Genomic DNA, 12,878 nt, shown 5'->3' on the forward strand with positions numbered 1-12,878 from the left:
TTTATATCAAGATTTACAGATCATTTCAATTACAACATAATATGTAATATGTAAATGTAATTGTTAAGCCTTAAATAAAAACCATTGTTATATTGTGTGTTTTATAATTCTGTTTGGTTTAAAAACGTATTAAAAAAATTCTAAATACATGCATGCATTTATAAACGTACATTATTAAAAATCTGTTAAAAAATTAGATTTAAAATTGACTTAAAAGAATAAAAAAGTAAAGATAGAAATATAGATAGAATATTAATCACCAATCCGTCGTGAAATATACTTCAAAATCCGAATGGTACCTAACCATTGGAAAATATATTTCAAAAAACTTCAACAAAGTTTATATCAAATAAGTGCATAATATATATGCACTTTATTACATCCAGACAAGCATAAAATTCTAAAATTCAATCGTATGCAATATAGTACGAGAACTCTGAATATGAATTTAAAATTTGAAACTTCACGAACTTTTCCCCTGCGTACGGTTTTTCGTCTCTTTAACTCGAACGTAACAAAAACTTAAAAGTTGAGTCTTCCGGGACACAGTTCAAAAGCTGAACAATCGTAGAAGTTTCTTGTTGAATTTCTTTGACGCTGTCAAATCCGTGATTCAAGTTGTTTCGCTAAAAATAATTACTTTATAATTTTAAATATCAATGTTATGTTTTTAACTTTAATTAACTAAAATAGCTCACCGCTACTTGCAGAAAGCATCCTTATAGTTAATGTTTCATTAAATAATATAATACTGTCACTTTCTTTTTAATTTTGTCAGTTAAAGATAGCATGTGATATTATAGTGAAACATTAACTTTAAAGATGCTTTCTGCAACTAGGGGTCAGTGTAAATATTAACTGTTTCGATGTTCATTTGATATATAAATCTTCTTCGCTATCGACTGCAAAAAAACAATATTTTCTATTACACGCATGACAAGTAAGCGAGTGTCACATTTTGTACCCTCTTTCAATATCAACTGAACAGGTTCACTAGCAGTGGAAACTTAAAAAAGTGGAAGAGTAATTAGCTAACTCAAACCGCCACAACTGTAGGACTTAGCTTCTTCATAACACAAGGCATTACTGCCCGTCATTATTATGTTTTAAACAATACTTGTATCTTCAAAATAATCCTCACTCATGAAGTTCTGTAAAATTTCCTAAATAAATATTAAATAAATCTATTTAGCAGCATAATCTGTAGCCTAAATTGATTAAATTCTCAATAACTTTAATGGAAAGTAATGTCAAGTTGTAAGTAATATTCTTGAGCTGAAAAAAACCCTAAGATATACTCTACAGAAGTTTTAAAAATATTATACTGCACTCTGCATTATCTCCTTTAAAAAGGTTCCGAATACGACAATTTTGTAAGGACATTTTGCCCAGAAACTAATTAATAACTCAGATCCTAAAAGTTTTTTTTTTATAGTCGATTATAAAATGCTTGTAAAATGCCTATATTAATTTACGGTATAATAACTTTAGCTTTGTATTAATTTACATTTACCTTCTGTTAGTTACTCGTGTAAGGCATTGACTCGTATGACGTTTGAGTATTATTGTAGCACAAAATATATTGTAATTGAAATTATTTGTAAAACGATGAAAATGTTAATGTTGCTTTAAATTAGTAGTAATATCAGTAAGAAAAAATATTTTTTTGGCATTTAACTGTCATTTCCGTTACCTACATGTACTATTAAAATTATGTATATTATGAATTTAGACTTTCAACGTCGAACACAAAAGTGAAAACTTTTTTATTACGAATTATTGCACGAAAATTTATCAATCCAATAAAATTGTACCAAGTTGTAGTAGCGAGACGTCTTCCCTTTAACTTGGAAAGTAATCAAAGGAACATAAAAACAAGTGCAATGTACGTTTTGTTCACAAAAAATCCACGTTTATTTCCACTTAGAAGTTCGCTAAAGCCATCGTCGTATACAACGTTAAGTGGCCTGCGGAATTGTTGCTTCGTTCGCCCTCGCCAAATATTTTCCGCTTTTAATTTTGTAACTTGATATTGCGTTTTGTCTTTGTTACGTGTGAGTTACAAAGAAAATTGTTTGACTATCGTGTCTAATATCAATCTATTATATTTTTCTCGTCTTATGCTAGGGTTGTCAGTCAAGGTGTTATTGCTATTATAGTTGTTAATGGCTCCATTTATCCTAAGAGATATTAGAGCTTTGCAGTAAACCAAACAAATATTAGCAACTGAGATGAAGCATTGGTTTCCGCTACGCTCTAACTAGATACCAAAGGAGTAGTCGCAAAGTGCGGCAACTAATACTACTCCCAAGTTGGCGTACTCGAGCCAATGCCGAACAATGTGTGACGTTAACGTACCACATGTTCTGCTAATAATTGAAATTAAAATGCCGGGTTGCGTAGTAAAACTTTGTATAAATAATACTACAAGATATAAGAAAGACACTGGGATCACATATCATCAGTAAGTATTTTCAATTTAATTAATTTCAATGTAAAATAACACGAAGCGTATGTAATATAGGTAGTGCGGTAACTAATTGAAACGCAGCGGAGACAAATCCTTAATCTAATACTAGCAAGTATCTTAATTAATTGCTAACATCTAGTATTTGAAGGGCCCCGGTTTTTGAACGTCACTATTGCCGCCTAGCGCCGACTAACCGATGGTTTTCAGGTTGTACAGCCTTATTTGTAAGATTATTTAATAATGTTATAAGTGCCAACCTTTTATGTTTTAAATTATTCTAATGATGTGTAAAAGTAGACCATTTTGCGGAATATGTAAATTTAGCTTAGCTTCACTAATTTTTTAATGATCAGTATCTCCGCGAACTAGCACACCTCGATGTAATTGTCAACTGATCTTTTGATGTCAATAATATAATATATAAGTGGTACTCACCAACAACCTGCAGGTACCCGACCTGGCTGATCATGGGGTTGGTGTTGACCTGGCACATGTAGTACCCGCGGTCCTCCTGCTGCACCTGGCTCACGTGAAGCAGCCACGTCATGGCGTTGTCGTGGGAGACGCTGAAGCGAGCCAACCTTGTGATGACGTGCCGGTGGATTGTGAGGATCATCTGCCGGTCGATGTGGATCCATGCCACCTGCAACCGACCACCATGATATAGTAGCTGTATTAAATAATCTCGAGTTTATCAAGTCCTAAATCTTTGATATTGTTTAAGAGATGAGGTAGTGATACACTGCTATATCGTGATTGGAGATGAACAAATTGTACAGGTTGATAATTACAAATTGAAGAATGAGTTTATGTATCTGGGTACAAGGTTTACAACACATGGAAAGTGTGAGAGTGATATTGGAAGAAGAGTGAATGTAGGAAACATGGTGAATGGAGCTTGGCACTCATTTATGAGCTATCAGAAAGTGTTTAACAAGGCTCGTTTGGCTGTGCATGAGGGGCTGTTGGTTCCGACAATGAACAAGAGAAGACAGAAGAAAGCAGAATAAATGTAGTTGACATGAGAGTGCTAAGAAATATGTTGGGAGTTAAGCTGAGTAACATAATAAAAATAGTGAGATAAGGAAATGTTGTGGTGTGAAAGAAGATGTAGTGACAAAAACAGAGAAAGGTATACTGAGATGAAAAGAATATAAAAGAAAGAAAAAAGTGTATAAAGCGAGTGTGAATGAAAGAGTTGAAAGGGGTACCTAGGCGGACGTTTCGAGACCAAATCAGGGACGTCTTGAAAAAAGGCCAGATCAAGAGTACCCTAAACCAAGTACAGTGGACGAAGCGAAACAAGTATGTAAGGATCGTAGAAAGTGAAAAGAAGACTTAGTGGTCTCTGTCTACCCCTACGAGAAAGTGGCGTGATTATATGTATCTATAAATCTATGACATATGGGCTTGTGTTATTCAGTTGAGACCAACTCTTGTTGAGGCAACTATCAAGACTGCTTCAGACCTAAATGTAACGGAGATACTGTCAGTGAATCTTAATAATTATGGCCGATGTAGTGGCTTGGAACTCCCACAAAAAACTATATAAAAAATAGGAAATCATCATAATATATCATTCTTTGAAGTACCAAACGCAAGCTAAATCCAACAAATACTATCATCAAAACTTACAAAAATGTCCAAATAGCCAAGAAAGTGTATCAGACTTATTAATTTTTCAATTTTTTTCAAAAACACCAAATCGGCACCCAGGTATGTTTTTAGCAATGTCATAATTTAATAACGACAAATAATGTATTCTTATCTAATATTTTTTCGAAGTATTTCATAAAATAAATAAATGTAACTTAATTTCCACCTCATCTCTTAACAGAAATGCCACCTACAATAAAATAACCCCGTAATATTTGCGGAAACACGGTTACCTTCTAAGAATTCACTTTAAGTCAATGGGAAATTGAATTCAAGCCACACAGTGTTCTATTATGCTCTGGTTAGATGTTATTATTGATCGCAGACGAGACCGTCCCAAGTTTCTATTGTTGTAATAATCTTCACTATAATAGTTTGGAGGTAGCAAGGTGATTACTGTTAAAGGTATTCTAAGGAACTTGTATCACTAGAAGCATTATTCATAAATTAAACTCAAAATACAACTTTACATTTTTTTAATTGTCATCACATTTTCATCATTGTTGCTAGAATTTATATGAAATCCTGATGTTTATTTATAAGCACGGCTTTACCTACGATTTATCGGTGTGGGTACCGACTACTTTCAGACCATTCGGAGGTCCTGCATCAGGGTGAGTGTAGTTGGGTTCGCGATAATTTTAATAAATAAGTTAACAATGTCTCACGAAAGTTTTAATAATTTAATTGAAAAAAAATTAGACAAATACTACATTCTACTACTACTAGTTTTTTTTTTTATGTAATAGGAGGACAAACGAGCGTACGGGTCACCTGGTGTTAAGTGATCACCGCCGCCCACACTCTCCTGCAACACCAGAGGAATCACAAGAGCGTTGCCGGCCTTTAAGGAAGGTGTAAGCGCTTTTCTTGAAGGTACCCAAGTCGTATCGTCCCGGAAACACCGCACAAGGAAGCTCATTCCACAGCTTCGTGGTACGAGGAAGAAAGCTCCTTGACCTCCTCGCCACCCATCCAGATGGTGGGGATGATATCGTAACTTGTGGCGTGTCGTGCGAAGGTGAAATTCGACGGCAGGAATCAGGTTGAACAGCTCTTCGGAACACTCCCCGTGATAAATGCGGTAGAAGACACACAATGAAGCGACGTCTCCCCGACAATTCGAGCTGCTCTGCGTTGCACGCGGTCAAATGGATCGAGCTGATACTGGGGTGCGCCAGACCAGAGATGACAGCAATACTCCATGTGAGGCCGGACCTGCGCTTTGTAGAGCGCTAGAATGTAGGCCGGCTTGAAGTATTGCCGTGCTCTATTTATGACGCCCAGTTTCTTTGAAGCCAGTTTGGCTTTGCCCTCCAGATGGCCACGGAATTGGCGATTGCTTGAGATTTCGAGACCCAGTACTCCGATACTAGGCGAGGCTTTAAGGGAAGTGTTCTCGAAGAGCGGTGCAATACGGCAAATGGGGTTTTTTGTGGTAAACGCGCAAACTTGAGTCTTCTGGGGGTTAAATTGGACAAGGTTCAACTTACCCCATTCCGCGACCTTCTCGAGAGAGGACTCGATAGAAGACACAAGTTTCTCCCGGCACTGGTCGACGTTTTCCCGAGAGAGACCTGCATGGCCCGTGTATACGGCATCACCAGTGCTGTCGTCTGCATAGCAATGCATGTTGGCGGTGTCCAACATATCATTGATATGCAGAAGAAACAGCGTGGGAGATAGCACACAGTCTTGGGGCACTCCAGCGTTCACGGGTTTGGGATTCGAGCAATAACCGTCGATAACGACCTGTATGCTGCGCCCAGTGAGGAAGCTGGAGGTCCACTTGCATTAGCTCTCGGGAAGCTCAAATGATGGAAGTTTTGCGAGGAGCGCCTTGTGCCATACACGATCAAAGGCCTTCGCTATATCCAGACCAACTGCCAGGCCTTCCCCCTTGCTTTCAATAGCCGCCGCCCATCTATGTGTTAGGTATACCAGAAGATCGCCAGTCGACCGACCATGGCGAAAGCCGTACTGCCGGTCGTTGATCAACTACTATTTATACAAATAATTTTTAAATTAAGTTAAAGACAGGACGAACAATCTTAGATTAAGGATAGGTCTCCGCTGCGCTCCAACTAACCAACCTTCCTTAATCTAAGCCAACAATACTATGATTTCATTATTAGTATTCTCACAATACCTAAATTATTATACATTATTTGCTTCCTAATGCATGTGTAATATAAGTAGACGACACAAGCTGCTAGAAATTATGATTTCAAAATATTAGCACCAGGAACAAACATTAACTTACACAAATAAAATTTGAAAACAAAATTTATGAACAATTCGGGACTCGAAACCGTGACCTCACGCGTTGCGTGCGGGTGCTCTTCCAACTGAGAAGTAGAGAGAATATTATGGTTATAATATAATTTAACAATTGTTTCTAAATCATTAGCACAACATAAAATGCTCAGTATAAAAATAATAACTAAATGAACATAAGTAATTTGTATTCACAAGAAACGTTTATTTTTCTGTGTAATTTTTAATATAATCCTTGTAAATTTTAGTTTATTTAATTGTAAAACAAAGGTGGTATATTATTATTGAATTTACTTTTATTTATTATTATTATTATTATCTACTATTTACACAAGTTTACAGGTAACGAATACAATTTGTTAGTTGCCAAATGTCATTAAATTTTTAATAATAAAATAAGTTTATGAGTATAAGAATAGTTTTAGCTGCAGTGTATATTCTTGTATTTTGTGCAAATATTTTGTTAAAACTAATACTTACATCATCAAGATTCTACTGTAATTAACAAAACGAAAAATGGTGTAAATAATCAATTTTACAGAAAAATTAAGTTCAAAGAGATCAAAGGCTAGCCTAACACCAAAAAAGAAAACCTACAGAATAGATCAGCAATTTGAGGTGTAATTGAATCCAACGTCTAACAACAGCTCGAGAAATAATCACTTCTGTCACAAGAAACAACATATGAAAGGGCCGCAACTCAAACATTACTCGGTATTCAGACGTATCAGGAATTGTAAATCCGGGAAGCAAAAACAAACAATGCACAATAAGCCGAGAACACTCACCGCATTATGCGATGCACAATACAATATGTTTTAATACACGTATCTACAAACGGAACAAAAGAATGAAGAATGTTCATAATATGACGTATAACTTCAACGTTAATTCTAACAAGTATTAGTCCGGTCAATCTAGACAAAAAAAGAGTTAAGGTTCAGAAAATCACAAAAAGCCGAAAATCAGTAAAATTGTACTTAAAATTTTTAAGTTCCCCATCATTCCCGTGTATGGATAAAAATTAACTCGAGGTAAAAGATCAAAAAAGTTAGTTTTTGCGATTTTAAGTAAAACGGCAGGTTTTAATGTAAAAGTATCTCAGACAAAAATTGTAGATCATAAAATTATCAATATAAATGTTATAGTACTTTTTTTCATACGAGCCACCGTTTTTGAGATAAGACGATTCAAAAAGTTGTAAAAAATTTCAACATTTTGACACGAGAGTGGGTCAGGGATTGGAAATAATACTCCGCTTATAGGAACGAGTCTTTATTTGAGTTCACTCTTTCTACATTTGCACTTCGCCGGTCTGGCGCTGTTCCTCTTGCAGGCGGCGGTACCTTTATTGAAACTAAACTGCCGGGTTCCGTAGTAAAACTTTGTAAAAATAATACTACTAGAAATAAGAAAGACACTGGGATCACATTATATCATCAGTAAGTTTTTATTAATTTCAATGTAAAATAACACAAAGGGTATATCTAATATATAAAATTCTCGTGTCATGGTGTTAAACATTGAACTCCTCCGAAACGGCTTGACCGATTCTCATGAAATTGAGTGCATATTGGGTAGGTCTGAGAATCGGACAACATCTATTTTTCATCCTCCTAAATGATAAGGGTGGTCCACACGATTTTTTTTTTATTTTTTTGACATTTATTTAAATTTGATTTTGTTATGAGTCAGCATTAAAAAATACATACAACTTAAAATTTGAAAGATGAGATTGAATGTCAATATGCCACGCACATAATTATCTTTACAAATAGCCAATACAGTGTGTATAATATAAAATTGCCGTAATGAAAAAGCTATAATTGTTCTTAGTTAGTACGGTATGTATTTGGAACGCAGCGAAGACCAATAGTTAATCTAAGACTATAACATGACTTATTAGGCACTTCTCCCACCGCTGGCGATGAACGAGAAGCGAGTAAGAACTAGGACGAACGAGTTAGTGAGAGTAGTTCTGATAAATTTGCCGCTGACTCTATAGCGACTCGCACTCGGACCGTAAGTAAAAGTGGGAGTCGAACGGCGTGTATTGCTAACCGCAAAGTGAGCAATTACCGACGAGTATTATCTCTTATTATAATATATTTCGAAGTTGTGTTTTTGTACACTTTTAATAGGGGGCAAACGGGCAAGAGTTTATGTAATAAATGCTTATTATTTATATTTGGCTTTAAATTTTTATGAATATTATCTGACTTTAGCTAAAAAAAAATTGATTCTGTGAATTCGTTTTTTTTTTTGGGAAATCATTTTTAAAATCTACAATTTTTTTTATGGAAATAAGATGAGAAACGAGCTTACGGGTTCTTGCAACGCCAAAGGAATCATAGAAGCGTTGCTGGCCTTTAAGGAGGGTGTACGCGCTTTTTTTAAGGTACCCATGTCGTATCGTCTCGGAAACACCGCACAAGGTAGCTCATTGCACAGCTTTGTTGTACGTGAATGAAAGCTCCTTGAAAAGTGCACTGTGGAGAACAGCCACACATCTAGATGGTGGGGATGATATCCTAATTTGTGGCGTTTCATGCGAAGGTGGAATTCGGGGGCAGGAATCCGGTGAAACAGCTCTTCGGAACACTCCCCGTGATATATTTTGTTGAAGACACACAATGAAGCGACGTCTCTACGCAACGCCAATTACAATTTAATCGAATTCTAGCCACGTCTTAATTCATCGGTATTTTGTGTTCATGTATGTTACATTCCTAATTCTACAATGATATTTCCCGTTTCACAATAAACCCAAGTATGTTTGTTGTAAGAGCCCGTGCCGGCATCTCCGCAGTGCGCACTAGTCAATACATTGCATATTTTATAAGTTCTCAACTCCTATTAGGTCTGCGATACTCGCATGCGAGGTCATCAAACGGGTTAAGCAAATAAATTCGTTTGTACGTTCCTAGACGTAACTTAAATATTTGATTCTAAAAGAGAATTTAAAGTTGAGACTGCCTTCCGGACTAATAACTCCCTGAGATAAAGATATTGTTTTTTAACAAAAGATAGTTCAAATTATTCAGAATTTATTACATTATGTTTATTTCCATGTGAACATAAGATACATAATAGCTTTAAGGGTAAATGTACACACTTTTATAATAAAGACCCAGCCACTGTTCAGGCATTATCTATAAATAAATTTAAATGTCTTATTAAAAACGGCTCTGTCGTAAATCCTACAACTCCCCAGCTGAATATCTAAGTGATCCGACAGCCTGGGACTAGATTATGATTATTTTAAAGCAATAGCAATGACAATACAATATTGTATATTTGATTAAAGAGAGCGCAAAAAAAATGCTGGGAGAGTTTGTTGCGCCGCTTCTTCACTCTCAGAGCGCCATTTGTTTCCGAAGCGGTATTAATATCTAGTATATTAGGAATTCTAAAGGAATCAATTTTAAGAAAATAAATGCCTCTTATGCCTTTTAACGTCATATATGGTTATTATTCACTTCTGAATAAAGTTTTTGCCATTAGGGCGGGTTAAGACCTCGGGGGCGAATGAGAGTTGAGAGGCAAGTTCATTGATAAAAGCCAAGAATAGTTATTAAAAAGAAAACCATTTGTGTATATCAGTGTTATTTAAAATTATTTATTACTTTATTGTACTCATTTGAATTCGAGCGTTCGCCTGTCAAACAAGGCCTCCCGGGGGTTTGAAACATAAACTTAGTAACTAGTATACTACTACGTAATAGTTAAAGCCTGTGTGTGAAAGTGAGACAACCATTCTTAAAAGAAAACCTAGGTGTGAGAAAGAGACGGAAAAGATGGACCGTGGAACCTATTTTAAACAATTTAGTGTCCATTAGTCTCCTGTCAAATTGGACCGCATTTTAATTCTAGTGTTTTTATTATAATTATACTGTGTTTTAATGGATATTAATTAAAAATATAATGATGTCGTGTTCTGTATTAGATTGTGTTGTTATATATAGCGACAATCCAAATAAAGAAACATTTCGTACTTAAATATTGATCCTTCAATACTACTTTCGTGGTATTTATTTTTTTAGAACATATTCACTAAAATATTTGTAATGTATAGTGTATATTATGTAAATTTTATATTTGCAACAATCTCAAGCAGGTCGGTATCTAAGTATAATTTAAGCTGCTTCATCCTAGACTGGACTTGTGCTAAGAAAGCAAACAGCGACAGCCGTAATGTGCTATCGTTACTAGACTGAATTTTGGTATAATATAAAATACCAATATTGTCGTTATACTTCTTTAGGCGCGTTATGAATAAATGATGAGAGTTAAATTTTAAGATGCGCGCGCATCACTGTAACACAAAAGTAACAGAGGGAAGTTGGTTCCGAAAATTTTCTGACGAAATAAGGAATGTCGCAATACATTAGTTATCTAGTTTCTTAGTCTATTATTAGGATAGGCAAAGGGTTCAAGCCCGTACAGCCGTATTCTTTATTTAATAATCAATTGTCAAAGCCATCGTTGCAAGATTATTACAATTTCGTATATCAATCAAGTATATATATATATAATCAATAAATAATTTTAAGGATTTTTGCTTGGTTGGGCCAAAGAAGTATAACTTCTTGCGTGCATACATAAGTACACACACATTTTTTTCTACAAGATTTTGAAATTGCCAAGTCAATTCAAATTTTTCACATCATTCGAGATTATTTACCTTACTTAATCTAAGAGAGAGAGCGGATAACGCATTCGACAGGGTAAACCGTAGTTCATCTCAGGTCCGGTACACCCCAGAAACCACCTCAAACCATTCGAATCAGCTCAGACCACGTGCAACGCAGAGCTGTAGATTTTTCAAGTTGTGTAGAGGACTCGCTTCTTTGTGTGTTTTCTACAGTAATTATCTGAGATTTCCTAAGGGCTATTTTACCTGATTCCTGCCGCCAACTCTAACTTCACAATGACATACCACAAACTTGGATGTAACCATCTTAACAATCTAGACGTGGGTAATTTCTCCTCTCTTCTTCAAATGGCCGGTTTTCCAGGAAAACTACCTGCTCACTCTTATTGCAATTAAGATCCCTTACAAGTATCCGAGAGCTAAGTTATCTAAAATTTTCTATACCCTATTTATTATCTATTCAGAGTAGATTGAATCTAGGCTTACAGTCCCCGGTCAAGCGCATTCTTGAGGAGTACATTTTAATATGGATGTGTTTCATAACTCTTGATATGGTTTTCAACTAAAGATTTGGGAGCATTTAAGAATTTAGTTTAAATTATTGTTATAAGTTATTGTAAAATTTAAAGTCATTTAGTATGAGTATTTTTAAGTGTTTTGGCAAAGCTATCTACACCGTAATTGTTGCACATATCAGACACGTTACACTGTATGTATAAAACTAGTTTGTAAGGATAATACATTGTGTAATGTGGTGGTACTTAATAAATAAATAAAAATGAAACTTGGGCGAGGGTGATCATTTAACATCGTGGTCTGCAACCATACGCTCATTTGTGCAAAAAAAAATTGCGTGACCTTCAGGGGTAGTTAGTAGCGAAGTTAGTTTACAAACGGTACTTTTGATTGATAGCTTTTCTAGTGCATGATAGGACCTGACGTCACTTATACGGCAACTGGCGCAACATTGAATTATCTGATACATCATGAGTAACTTTAGTTTTTATGTATTTGAGGAGGAAGTTGATCAGAAAAATCATTAGTTGGCAATGGAAACCTGATTACATTTTAAATTAACTAAATTAACAAAATTCGATTTCAAGATTCGACGATTCGGTGTCAAGTTTAATGATCCACCAATTAAACTATACCAGATTAACCCTGTTTAATACTTTGAAACAAAGTGTACAGTAAGTAAAAATATTATGTATGAGAACAAATTATAATAAGACAACATTATGAGAGCAGGGCGGGCGCAAACTTGTAATTCTGGAGATAACGCAAATTTGTTCGTAAGTATGTGGTGCGGGAGCCTGGAAGAGGCTTAACGTCTTAACCTCGCACAAGCTAACATACTCCTGGGCTTTCATGCTTCTCTAGTCAACACTTATATACTCACAGCTATAACATTTTTGAAATGAAAACTTCTTTAGCATTGTTGTGATTTGAAAGACGATGAAACGAAAAAGCGCGACAGTAAAAAGAGACAGATGCAAAACTTCATAAGATTTAACGTGGGAGAAAATGAGATAGGAAGCATTAGACAGTGTTTTGGTACATACATAATATGTATGACGCGTATACCTTTAATATATTCTGACGTCATGCGCACGATGTATTACTTACTACATAGACACCAGGACAATATAAATATGGTAGCGGTGATAGTAATGTCTTTCATAGCGATTGAAATCATGTGTCATCGTAGCAACATGTACCAGGACTTCATATGCAGTTTAGAGGTTCATGCATAATGCAGGTTTCACTTTTGACATGTGTACTTTACACGCACGTAATTTTTTTAAATTTAATACAGCATTC

The 12,878-nt window shown here is 35.4% G+C and overlaps 1 protein-coding gene across 2 annotated transcripts in view; it reads right to left on the bottom strand.

Moving 5' to 3' along the window:
- LOC126972984 (lachesin-like) overlaps nt 1-12,878 on the bottom strand; it is a 110,501-nt gene that overhangs the window by 40,481 nt on the left and 57,142 nt on the right. For both annotated transcript variants that reach the window (XM_050820099.1, XM_050820098.1), the window contains exon 4: nt 2,906-3,113. In XM_050820099.1, coding sequence (XP_050676056.1) covers nt 2,906-3,113 — 208 coding nt within the window. The remainder of the gene's footprint in view (nt 1-2,905; nt 3,114-12,878) is intronic.

The sequence above is a fragment of the Leptidea sinapis genome, chromosome 28 (assembly GCF_905404315.1).
Source record: "Leptidea sinapis chromosome 28, ilLepSina1.1, whole genome shotgun sequence".
NCBI classification, from domain to species: Eukaryota; Metazoa; Arthropoda; class Insecta; order Lepidoptera; family Pieridae; genus Leptidea; species Leptidea sinapis.